The sequence below is a fragment of the Limulus polyphemus genome, unplaced genomic scaffold, assembly GCF_000517525.1.
Source record: "Limulus polyphemus unplaced genomic scaffold, Limulus_polyphemus-2.1.2 Scaffold1189, whole genome shotgun sequence".
In the NCBI taxonomy this organism is placed as follows: Eukaryota; Metazoa; Arthropoda; class Merostomata; order Xiphosura; family Limulidae; genus Limulus; species Limulus polyphemus.
In genome coordinates, this window is record NW_013666799.1 from 37,802 (window position 1) to 51,569 (window position 13,768).

At 35.4% G+C, this 13,768-nt stretch overlaps 1 protein-coding gene across 5 annotated transcripts in view; it reads right to left on the reverse strand.

Moving 5' to 3' along the window:
* The window catches only part of LOC106462515 (lysosomal thioesterase PPT2-like), a 36,745-nt gene extending 23,869 nt beyond the window's left edge, over nt 1-12,876 (reverse strand). For 2 of the 5 annotated variants that reach the window (XM_022389802.1, XM_013922448.2), the window contains exons 1-4: nt 12,643-12,875; nt 11,186-11,339; nt 5,936-6,031; nt 5,195-5,249 (exon numbers count right to left, since the gene is read on the reverse strand). In XM_022389802.1, coding sequence (XP_022245510.1) covers nt 5,195-5,249; nt 5,936-6,031; nt 11,186-11,339; nt 12,643-12,795 — 458 coding nt within the window. In that variant the 5' untranslated portion in view covers nt 12,796-12,875. Of the gene's footprint in view, nt 1-5,194; nt 5,250-5,935; nt 6,032-11,185; nt 11,340-12,534; nt 12,600-12,638 lie in introns of those variants that run through there. The other 3 variants (XM_022389803.1, XM_022389804.1, XM_022389800.1) reach the window with 3 other exon arrangements.
* Nucleotides 12,877-13,768: the final 892 nt, after the last annotated feature.

The following is a 13,768-nucleotide window of genomic DNA, read 5'->3' on the forward strand; positions in this document are numbered from 1 at the left end:
AAGTCAAAAGAAGAATTGGTTGAAAAAGTATTTCCCAATATTCAAACCAATTATAAGAATCACGATTGGCTGAGTGAACGAGCTAGTCTTGCGACCAAGAACAAAGACGTCTACGAACTTAACAATATTATTCAGTCTAACATTCAAAGCGAGGCAGTCACATACAAGTCCGTCGAGACTGTTGTGGAAGCAGATGAAGCGGTTAATTATCCAACAGAATTTTTGAATTCACTCGATCTGCCAGGGATGCCACCGCACGTACTGCAATTGAAAATCGGCGTGCCAATTATCATGTTGCGAAATATCAACCAGCCAAAGCTTTGCAACGGCTTGCAGCAAAAAAATTAATGAGCAGCGTCGTAGAAGCAACAATCTTGACAGGACCTTTCAAAGGTGAAGATGTCCTCATTCCTCGTATTCCTATGATTCCAACGGATATGCCAATTTAAGAGATTGCAATTCCCAATTCGATTGGCATTTGCAATCACCATCAACAAAGCTCAGGGCCAATCTTTAGAATTGTGCAGTTTAGTTCTAGACACGGATTGCTTCTCACATGGACAATTATATGTTGCGTGTTCTAGAGTCGGCAAACCAGACAATCTCTATGTCTGCACAGACAATGGAACAACAAAAAATATTGTATACCCACAAGCATTGTGAAATTAAAAATATTAGAAACGTGCGCTTTCTCTCTTCTTTCTTTTCCATTTAACCAGACTGAGCCACAGTAACGTGTGGCCGGGTACAGCTAGTATATATATATATATATATATTATTTGTATTTTATTAACACATTCAGGAGGATGCCTCCACAGTCCACCACCCAAACACTTTGGAACTTTAAAGTGGTATATATATGAGCATATGAGAAGTAGTCCATATGCCTGACTGAAGAATTTCCTCAAGGGATGACAAAGATGAGATTTCAATGAATAGGTAAGGTGTCTGATTTGATGAGAAGACACCCGAAAAAAAGTACAGATGATAAAGAAGAATAAGCCAACTGAATTAAAACCCGAACTCAATTGGTGAGGGTGGAAGGAGAAAGATCACGAACAGATATAAATAAAGGAATAAAGAGGTGGAATTGGATACCATGAAAGGAAGCCATGCAGGCAATATAAAAGCAAAGAGCACATACAGGGCACAGTAGTCTATCTGGATCAGACCAAGAATAAAGCTGGGAAATGGAAGGAAGGGTAAAATTGACGAAAAGGAGGAGTTACCATCTTGAGCTGCTGAAGTTTATGGGAGGAAAGATGATCCAGATAAAGAATAATATATTTGGAATGATAAAGAGTATGTGAAATGTTGATGGCAAATAAATCTAACCTCCAACATCAAGTTAAGAAGAGAAGGAAATAAGTCTTAAGAGAGAGATGAAACAACGACAGTGGTTTGATTGGAGGAAAGGTGAGACAGTGAAGGAAAGCCCACCAAGGTGGATGACGAATCCAGAAGGAACACATCAATAGGGAAAGAGTAGGAGAGGTAAACACTCTACAAAACTAGGAAAAATGAAGAGTGTGGGACAAAGCAGCCTGATAAAATGAGATCAAGGAAACAGAAGACCCCTGATCAAAAATCTCGACCCCTGACCCAAAGACCAACAGTGGAAAACGTTCCACTTACATTGATACACCTCCCTAAAAGAAGAGCGAATGGAACTAGCTAGAAAAGAAGCTACCCATCAGGACAAACCAGATCTTCTCACCAAGGATAGGATAAAAACCAGGCATGAAGAATGGGAAGGACAGGATGAAACACTGGTCACCAAGGTTGATGAAGAAGGGATGGAGTAAGAGGAAGAAATAATGGAGCAGTAGTTTGGAGCTGGAATAGCTGCAGGAACCATGGTTGAGCCAGCCTGTGAGGACCAATCAGAAGGACCTAACACTGAGTGGCATGAATGATCGAAATCACCCTGTGAAGAAGGGGAATGGGAGGATAGACATAAAGTATTTGTTGGTCCAATCCTGACTGAAAGCATCTACAGCCAGGGCAAGAGGATGAGGAACCAGAGGCCAAAACAGAAGCAATTTGGTGTTGAGGAACATGGCAAATGCATTGAGGTGAGGATTACCCTACTAAAGGCAAAGCCACTGAAAAACAAGAGGATCAAGAAACCACTCTGTCAGATAGATTTTGTCTCAATGTTAAGCCAATCCACAACAAGATTGAAAACACATGGAACATGACACAGAATGATATGAATATTACAAAAGAAGGTCAAAAGTATGACAACATAGGGATCGACAATGGGTGCCACCTTGGTGACTGAGATAAGCAACCACTGTAGGATTGTTTGTTTGTTTTTGAATTTCGCGCAAAGCTACATGAGGGCTATCTGCGCTAGCCATCCCTAATTTAACAGTGTAAGACTAGAGGGAAGGCAGCTAGTCATCACCACCCATCGCCAACTCTCGGGCTACTCTTTTACCAATGAATAGTGTGATTGACCGTCACATTATAATGCCCCCATGGCTGAAAGGGCGAGCATGTTTGGTGTGACGGGGATTCGAACCCGCAACCCTCAGATTGCGAGTCGAGTGCCTTAACCACCTGGCCATGCCGGGCCCTGTAGGATTGTCAGAATGGATCATTACCAGATCATTCTTGGCCAGATGTAGAAAATGAAACAAAGCATGACATACAGCCAGAAGCTCCAGGATGTTTATATCATAAGACCTCTCAGTGGCAGATCAATGTCCTGAAACTTCCTGTTGATCAAACCACACCTCCCAGCCCTGACGGGATGCAATAATGAAAGTGTAAATCCAGACAACGAGGAAGAAGCGGAACACCCACTGACATTTGAGTCTTGTCCAATCACCAATGTAGATTGCCAACAAGGGAAGGAGAAAGAGAAATAGTAGCCTTCAAAAAGATCCCATGCAAGATTCCACTGATTCCAAGAGCCCACTGAAGAGACCATATATGTGCAAAACCTAAGGGGATAAGGGCTGTCATGGAAGACCACATCTTAAAAAGTGATAGAACCTTGCGAGCTGTAATAGAGGGAGCAGTAAGGGCATGGAGAACTGAAAGCCCCATTGAAAAAACACCAAAGTAGACAAGATATTGGATAGGCAAAAGGACAGACTTTTCTAAGTTGATTAACCAGCACCTCCAGGAGCAGCCGATGAGTGTGATGGGAAGACTTCTGCTTGGAACAAGCTAACAGTAGCCAGTCATTCATGTAATGATGGAAGCACAGCCCTTGAGCATGTAAGTGATGGGCAAATGCTTTGACCACTCGAAAAAAAAACATATGGGGCTGAAGCAAGCCCAAAGGGCAGTGTGCAAAACTGATAAACCACCCCATGGTAAACAAACTGAAGATAGTGTCACGACTGATGAGATATTGGGATATGCAAATAAGCATTTGCAACGTCCACCTCGGTCATTTACAAACCTGGAGAAAAAGCCCACCTGAGAAATGACTCTATGGTAAAGTAGGGTAGAACCAGAAAATAATTGAGGCAGGACAAATCTATCACAGGCCACCAGTCTCCAGTTTTCATGGGGATGACAAACAGCCTGGAGAAAGGTGATGGACAGGTTTGATGGCCTGTTGAGATAGAAAGTCTTGTACCTCGGACAGACGTTGACTGGTAATTGGATCCAGATGCAATGGGAAGGAAATGGGTAACTGAGACAAAGGAGGAGGGGAAAGGAATTGTAGAAAAAGTCTCTCAGATAAAACCTGAATAACCAACGGATCTGTGGTGAAAGATTGCCAAAGGGGAACAAATTCGAACAAGTGAGCTCCCACTGGATAGGAACACACCAGGTAGTCAACAGTACTGTTGGCGACATGACCATTTATGTCAAATAAAATGACGAGATGAGGAACCCCTGAAGGGAGAAACAGGTAAAAGATGAGAAGGACTAGGACAGTAAACAGGAATAGGGGCTTGTCTTGGCTCCGACTGCAATAAATGTGCAACCAAAGACTCTACTGACTCCACACATGATACCAAAGTCTCAGGCACATCACCAAAACATACCACCAAAGAAAAGGGGCCATACATAAATCTCTGAAATAAAGAAGCAGTAAACAAATCTGAGACAAGGCCACATCTCTACCCAGGAGATCTCAACAACAGAGAAACCATGTATGTAAAGCGAGAGCTAAAGATGAAAAATATGCCAATGTGGAGGTAATTAGGGAGAGGCTCTCCCTCGAAAAACCCTCAGGATATCTGTAGATTACCTTGAAAAGGAGATGGATAGTAGATAAATACCATAAAAGGGAAGTAAGAGTAAGACAAAAGTGTGAAAATTGGACATGAAATAAATGCACAGGAAAATCAGGGACTGCCCCACACACAGGTAAAATCGACCCCAACTGATGAGAATTGAGAAACAGACAGTCAACCTGATGGTAAGCAAACTGATTTATAGCCTGTGGAAGGTGAGGCATGCTGGCACCTTCAACAAACTGATATCGGTTGTTACAACTGTTGTCTTGATACCTATTTTTAAAGCAGCGTTCCACAGTTCACTGTTGCCTGATGAAGGCTCCAGTAAGAGGGCTGAAAGCTTGCAAATAAAAGTATTTTAATGTAGAGAAAAGTCTGTGTATAATTCTATATAAAGTTGGTTTGATATGCTGATTTTAACAAAATCTCAACTGTGGTGAAATGAAAAGTTTAGATGGAATGTCACTATGATAATTCATAATGTGGAATATGAACTATAGGACTATAATGTAAATATGATGGCTGGAGAAGGAGAGAAAGACTTTTGCTTATAATCACTTAGTTAAATGATAGAGATGATTATTTTATTGCCATCTTAGTGTTGCATTTTAACTTTATGAATGAAGAAGAATCTTAAAGAATATACAAATTTGCAGCCAGGTAATAGTTCATTAATAAAACGTTTATGGCAAATCAAATCTATCTCAAGCTAATCATTTGTTTAATTATCTCGTTTAATATCTGTATTTACATGTGTGTGTGTGTGTGTATGAAATGCAGCATATGTTAAACTGTTTCAAGCTCTGCATTTGTTGAATTGATTACCTAAGCTTGAGAATTGCTAAGATGTCTAATTTGAGATTAGCCTTTGTTAAACTAACATCTCTAGCTTATCATTTGTTAAATTATAAAAGTCTGATGACTATAGCTATTGCATAATATTATACATTGTAGTTAAGATATTAATATAAAATAAACGTGCGTACTTATATGCATATTCCTTGATCAACTTGGGGAAAAACTTGTGAAACAAGGCTGAATCTAGAAAAAAAAATTATTCGTAAATGCACAACCTAAAACACATTTAAATGTTTTATTTTGTAAAGAAATCAACTGATATTTCTTAATATTCTTAAGCATATATGTTCTTTCTAGCACAAAAACTTCAGTATTTGAAGTATTTATTTTTTGTTTAAATTCTGAATTTTGAAATGATTGTGTAAACTTAATGTGCTAAATATGATATCCTAAGTTAGAAAATTAAATTTTTCTTCATCCATAATTACCAGTTGTGTCCAAATTAACTACAATGGTTTTTTGAGCATATTTTTTACACTATTCACCAAATTGTGGGTACAAAATTTTGTTGGTTATAGTGATCCTAATAACACATTAGTTATAAATAATGTAAACAAAAATATCAATGTTACAATTAATTCCATGCAATACTTCTAAAATCCCCTATGTACTTTACACAGACAGAAAAGAGGGATTTAATTAATTCAATTGATTACTTTAGTACCATACATTGAATGTTGAAGCAAGCAAAAGACATAAAATTACTCAATATGATGCAATATGTAGACCCCATCTATAGTGGATGGTAAAAAACAAGTTGCTAAGTTGAAATTGAGAGTTATTGAATATATAAAAATAACAAAAGATGTAATTTTCTAATTAACTTCCTACTTACAGATAATAACATAGCTAATGTTACATAATCTTACCTCCAAATTGACCCATCTGAGGAGAGCTCAAAGATATAAAACTATGAATGTTATGGTTATCCAAAGACATTATTAAGCCACGTCCCACCAAGCCTCCTGGAAAACAAACATTTTTAATGTGGGAGCTGTTTGTTTTCAACAGCAACAAAGAATAAAGGAGATAAAAAATGTTTAAAAACTGTTTGGTTGAAAAATAGTGTAGTGTATTATCATTCAGTTTTTGTAGGAAACCCGATGGGAATTTTGCCTCTTCATGTTACTTCTGGGGACCATAGGAATCACCATGCCAAGTTTGGTAGCAATTAGTCAAATAGTGTGTGAGAAGTTAGCAGACACAAAAACATATAATAGATAGGCCTAAATAAAATGTTTTTAATTGTGTACCAGTTTAACGTTGAATATTATTTATGATTTTATACAATTTAACTTTTATATATATAGATCAAGGGGTGTTTTTTGCCATCAAGAATGTCTTGTCTCTCCAACCTCTCTCAACAAACAGAAAATTAATCACTAAATTAAGCCTTGATTCAACCCCCTTTTTAAACTCATTTAAAGATGCACCTCTAACACTGTAAAAGGTAATTGTTTCCACAAGTTTACTACCCTACAGGGGGAATAAAGCTTCTTGAAAAAAAAGAGATGTATCTAACCTTTCCAAATTTTAAATCATGATAACCTCTTGTAATAACATCTTCAGAGTTGAACAGGAGAAAATCTAGTATAATAATCTTAACAATTCCACTAATAATTTTGAATACTTCAATCACATCATCTTTGATTGTTATCTTTTCAAACCCATCCAAAAATAATATTAAATAGCACAAACTTCACATTATATATATATTATGTATGTGTTGTTTCCAAAATAAACAAATTCCAGTGGGGCAATTTCAACTTCTATTCTGTTTGAATTATGCCTTTGTATTTGGTAATATAGGACCTTCCTTTCATAAAGTCATGTTGGTTACCTGACAAAACTTTAAAGTTCAAGAAATGGACCAGCAAAATATCTTTTTTTTTTTTTTCAGGCACTCTGTAGCTACCTCCACCTCCAAAGTAGGACTAACTGGCCTGAAATTCTCTACACAATGCTAGTCTCCCCCCTTCAAATATTGGAACATTAGCCACATCCCATTTTCAATATGTCACCTGTCCAATGACCTAACAAAAATGAAAAAAAGCAGCTCAGAAATTTGGTGCTTAACCTGTTTTAAAACTTTAAGGTAAAGATGATTATAAAACCCAGGAGCCTTATCTATTTTCAGACTCACATGGTTTTTCTAATAAACATCTGATTAATGTCCATATAGAACACTTATTCCAAACATTATCAAGGTCAGAAATCCACCCTGATGAAAAATATTTAAAACTAAGTTATCTCACAGTCATTAACAAAAAAAACAATTCTTCAAACGGGTCCAATTCCCACTCTCACATTCTGATTACCATTGATACACATAAATAAATCATTATTCTTAATTCTAAGATTACGAGCCAGATGTTCTTTTTAATCTCTTTTGATATCCTAATTTCTGAATATTTGTAATAAAAATTGTATTATCTATGATGTTGACATGCAATAAATCATCAAATGTAATTACATAGTGATTATCAACCATCTTCAAGTGTTCTCCCAACCTCAACACCAGTAACTATATCCTTATTAGATGTTAACAATACCAATATAACATATTTGGTTCTATAATTATTTGGTGAAAAAAAGCCTTCAGCTGCTTCCAGAAATCTCTCACTCTCATTAAACTCTAGATATTCCCAACTGTTATCATTATGCCTGAAATTAAAATATCTAAAATGAGAAGCAACAATAATCTCATTCAATAGCTACTCATTAATTTTCTCTATCTAGTCTGATGGTATATAACAGTTGCTTATTATTAACCTCCTTCCCCTGTATCCACGAAATGAAACCCATATAGATTCAACTTTCCTGTTGATACCCTCCATTTCAAAAGTCTGTAACTCATTCTGTGTATAGAGATCCACTTCACCACCTCTTCTAAATAACCTATCATTATTGAAACCCTTTAAAACAACTTAAAACCTGGATTTTCAAAATAATTTGCATGAACATTGTTTATTAAGTACAACCATATTTCAGCTATTGCAATAATATTAAAAAATACTCCATTCCAACCACAACCCTGAATTCATCCATTTTATTCCTGATACTGCTTATATTATAGTAACATATAATTCTATCCCTAAATCTCTTCTTAAAACTTTTAACTCTTTATACATCATCTTTAACTTGTTCTAAACTATTTCTCTCTCGTCTAATTCCTATAGGTTCAACTACCAATGGCACTGATTATCCCTTCATCTCCACCAAATAGCTTCCCAACCTACTTTTTCCTCTGCACCCACTATTGCTCATATCACTCTCACCATTATCTAATAACAATTTATAGTCATCACTGCTTTTTACAGTTCTCATCCTAGCAAATGTAGCTCATGGACCAAAGTACTTCTTTTCTCCAGTTGACTTCAACATTTCATCCACTGAGCATTCTCTTATTACACAGTCTTCAGTCTTATAATTCATCCTATTGATAAATTTCAAATCTCTTCCCCACACTTTACTAGTATTGGGTGATTAGTGGTATTTACTAATTGATTATTTAGTTATTACACAAAGGTATACACAATTAAAAAAAGTCAGGTGCCACCAGCCAGTTATCTTCTGTCTAGTCAATAGTTGATGAAGACCAAATACAAATAATAAACAAAAAACAAAGACAGAGCAAGCAAGTTTGGTGGCAATGGAAAGTTAACCTGAGACCCTCATATCATGAGCCCCCTTCCCCCAATCAACAAAGCTGAGCAATAATAAGTTGGCCAATAATGATTTATGAGCATAATAAAGAAATTTATTTTGAGAGGAACATAAGTAGTTGTTTGCCAACTTATTATTATATTAGCATAATGTGCTTCCTTACACAAGTAAAACTGAACAGTCTTGAAGTTAAAAAAAAAAAGTTACAAAGCTAAAATTGGGCAGATCCCAGATAGCCCCACCATGCATCTTTGCACTTAACAATGAACAGAATTGCAATATTTCAATTACTTAAATAGTTCAAATAATAAAAAGTACTAGTAACTGAGAACCATAGTTTCAATTAGTTGAGTATTTTCATGGCAATCAAGTTAGTCATAACTATAATTAATTTACTGTTGGAATACTTGAAATAGCAATAAGCAGAAAGAATAATTTTGCCTGCTTCATGACAATCAATCAATCATGTCACCCAGCTCTAGACAACACTACTGACAATCTTCTGACCTTACCTTTCCTGTAACATTAGCCCTTACATGTATTACAAGAACAGAATTCTTGCAGAACCTCTTAACCCTTTCCTCATGGGCCATGGGTCAAATGCCATGTCATCACATTTGTTAATTCAAATCAAAACCTTTATTGAACCACTATTTTATGAATTTATGTCAATAAGTTTGATATCAAACTCTAGATTATAATTCAAAATTTAGTATTATACCTTATCTGATCTCTTAATTTAAAAGTAAATATAAAAAAAACACCAAAATATTTGATTTTTGTGTGTCAAGGAGTATGCTGAATGCAACACTGGTTCAAATTAGATGTTTGTGATGTCAAATTACTAGGTCTATAGTTTCATACGAATTAGGAACTCAAATTACAAATATTAACAAGCTAGAATATAAAATTAGAACCTCATATATTTTCTATTTGCTGAAACATTCCCTTATATACACTTAATTCTGTCTATGACAGGTGAATAACCAATCAAAAGCTCAGAATGTCCCCCTAGTGGCTTTGTCAGCCATTTTCAAGTATTACAATGTTGGTACAGGTCCAGTGGGAGCTTGACTATATTACCATTGGTGACATGCCCATTGACAATGAATAAAATGACAAAATGAGAAACCCCTGAAAGGAGGGGGACATAGATGTGTAAATAAGAACCAGGACGGGAAAGGAATAGGGGCGTGTCGTGGCTCCAACTGCGAAAAACGTGCAACCAAAGAGGAGAGGGTCGATGTTGACGCATAAATTACACACAAGATTACAAGGTCTCAGATATATTATAAAAACATATCGTCAAATAAAATATACAGAAATCCTGAAAAGAAATAAGTGGAAAATATATTCAGGACAAGATCGCATCACGACCTAAAAAATCCAATTACAGTGAAACCATGTGAGTAAAACAGGGGGCTGAGACAACAAATAAGCCAACATTGAGGTAATAAGGAATCATAGAAAAATGGGGAATTAGATAAAACTTAAAATATCTGAGAAATTGTGAAAAAGGCTGTATTAGGCTTAGCTGATTCTGCAGGAGGGGTAGGGAAAAACACAGCAAAATCTGGTGGTGTAAAAAGGCTATCAAATCTTCATTGGCCCAGTTTGGCTTGTTCAGGAGGATTAGTGGGGCAAGCTCAGGAGAAGAAGGTTTACCCATATAATGGTCAATCTCATGATGGATAATGGCAGAGAAATGCAACACCAGGCCTCCCCCAACTGCAGCAGGTGAAAACAATGCAAGAGGTATAACACCCAAAGTGGGAACATGAGCCTTAGAATTCATTGCAGAAATATGTAAGTCAAACAAAAATGTTTTATGTAAAATATGTGACTGTAAGAAAAAAAACTAGACTGGGAAATTAAGTTAAATTAAAAGATTTCTTTAATGTAAAGAAAATAATAATAATGAAGTAATCTCACTTCAGAAATTAAACTATTAAAATCCCAATTCACACCAAGAGCACCAAAAGAAAAAACGTCTGAACACGAGTACTGCCAAACAAGAAGTGATAGTTTGGTAGAATTGAATAGAGGGAGTAACATGTGTCATGAGAGTATATTGCACTCTTATTGGTGGAGGGTTGACATATGATGATTTGCATGAGAGACGCATTATTAACCCTACCTCATATTTCTGGGCCTCTTAATTGCTAGAATTCAAACTTGAATTATCAAAGTGCCTATTTTAAACATCTACCATACCCTACATATTCAGGTCCATTTGTTAAACTTCTTGTCCATTTTGTCACCAACAGATACAATGAAGAAAATAAAGATAAAAAAATAATAGCATAAAAGATGGGCAGTGAAAGCCATACAAAGTACCAGCTTTATATGCACTAAAACTAGCCTATGAATTTGTTTCTGCTTTTTAAGATGTAGTTATATGTAAACACATGTGCACGGCTTGTGTCACCAAATTCTATCAGATGTATATATACCTTGAGAATATCCAATCAAGTTCACACCATCTGGGTTCTCTTTCATAATTTTCTTAAAACACTGACCATAATGGTGAATCTGAAACCACAAAGGAGCAAAGCTTTCCCATCCATCTAGTAATGCTAGGCTTGTAGTGTTGGTACCAGGATGTTTCTGTGAAATAACAAAGTCAGTACTTAAATAACCACAAAAAGTAAAAACTAGAATTCCTGAAGGCAACTCTAGCACAAACATTTTTTTTTCAATTATCAAACACATAAGGTTCATATAAGTTTAAGCAAAAACAAGTTTCTACTACAACACAAAACACTGTTCATGCAATTGTAAAATATATTTATTAGAAGCAACTCCAAAACATATCCATGAAATGAGTACTCATCATCATCAGTTCATAAACCTTTGGTGTGAAATTATTTAAACATATTAACTTTTGACACTACTTAACATTAATGACATTAATGGGGTCATAATTAGTAAAGTTCTATTGAGGTTACTAACTCTAGTTGGGGCAGTTTTATTTTTCTAACCAGGAGATTAACTGACAGAATGAGTTACATTCAGTAGTAATGAAGGCCAATGCCTTATGAGTTTTAGGAGAGGGGGGGGGGCTAATTCTCTCCTAAAAATTAAATCAGTTTAATTTTTTCATTTCTCTTTCCTGTGAAGGTGTGTGAAGGAATAGTTGATGTCAACATACTATTATTATCTGAAGCTATGGATCAGCAACATAACCCAATGACATACAATGAGTCTCCTGATTTCACTTGTATACTATTACTACTGATTTTTTTACATGATTTCATAGTATATCAGCTATTTTCATATTTTAGTTTTTAATCAACTTTTGAATTTCAAAGTTGTCATATTTCCCCTTTGGCTTTACTTTATGGGCAGTTTTTCTTTACAGTAAATCATACAAGAATTGCTCATTGACATATTGTTCCACTTTAAAGCTGACACTGACAGGCTTACTTGGAAAAATTATTTTCATTTCGACGTTTTTCATTTAAAAATTTCAATGCTACATTTGGAAAGTGCACATTGGTCTCTAAATCTATAAGTCCCTATATGATTAATCTGCTTAAAACCATTAAAAGGTTTTAGACTTTTAATTTTACTCCAAGTCCAACTGCAAGTTTTAGCAACTATATTACTTTTTAATTTTACTTAGTTATTTGTAATTTTGTGACATTATTAAATTTCAAAAAGAACTCTTTTTGAAACAAACAGCTCTTCTTTGTCATAATCCTTTGACTTAAGGCTTATACTTATAGTGTACAGTGGTACCACTGATAAATAAATAATAATAATAAAAAAACTCAAAGAAACATTTCATTCATATCTGTACAATATTTCGCCATGGCCACGATGCAGCTTTGGTCAGTGAACTGAGAGGCTAACTCCACTACAAGTTACAATTAGCCTAACCTTAGGCCTAAATTTCTTTTTCACTCACTTTTTTAATGTAAGATGACAGATAATCAAACGTATGCTCATTATCATTTAATCCATGAATCAACACGACTGTTTTGTAACCTTTACAGCACGACAAAAAACTCAAAAATACAATAAAAACGATAGTATAGTGCCACAACCAACATTCAGACATGACACGTTATATTTCTTCTCCACTAAAAATAAAATAAGTCCTATAGAAACTAATCTATGACAGTTAAATTTAAAATGGCGTTAATATGTAGCTTAGTATAGCTTGCTCTAATAATAATTCATAATTTAAAGAGACTACGAATGTTTCAGTGTTTATTTTAAAGTACCAAGTTGTACATTGGGCTATCAGCGCTGAGCTCACTGCATGAATCGAGCTGCAAATTTGAGTGTTATACTATAAGCTATCAAGCTTGAATCATTGAGATATATCAAGTTTAGGACGATATTATCTTCCATAACAATGTATATTATATTGTCAAGTTCTCGAAACTTACTATGCCACAGCCACCAAATACTTTGACAACGAAATTTCCCAATAAAGCGAATTGAGACGAAATAACTATTTTATCTTTTGTAAACACTTGTACGTGTATGTATAGAACTAAAAATATTGTTACGACAGCGGAAGTCACGTAAATCTGATAGCACGTGATGAGTTTCTAGAAGGATCGGGGGAACTCACGAATATCCCAGTATTTTCTAGACGCCCTCTTTCTTAATATATAAGCCTGGAAAGTAAAGCGAGATAATAATTGCAGATAGATATATATAGAGACAAGTAATTGAGCCAAGTGAGCGGTAGTGACCCTAAGCAAAGTGCGTGAATCGTTGTGAATTATAGCGTGTGTTTAAGTTAAAGTGACGATGTATATTCTGTGTATTGCAAAGTTGTATTGACAAAGAATAGACTAGTTTTATTTAAGAAAGGACTTGTATTGCTGAAGTTCCCCGGAAGAATTTATCCCAGAAATTAACAAACGAACAAAGACGTAACAAATTTGTGTCAGGAGTGGGATAGAAAAGAAGAAAAAAAGATGGAAACGAGAAGTGACAAATCAAACTGCAGCTTAGCAGATTTGATGGCAGCAATACAAGAACAACAAAAGAAAGAAGAAGAACGAGAACAGAAACAA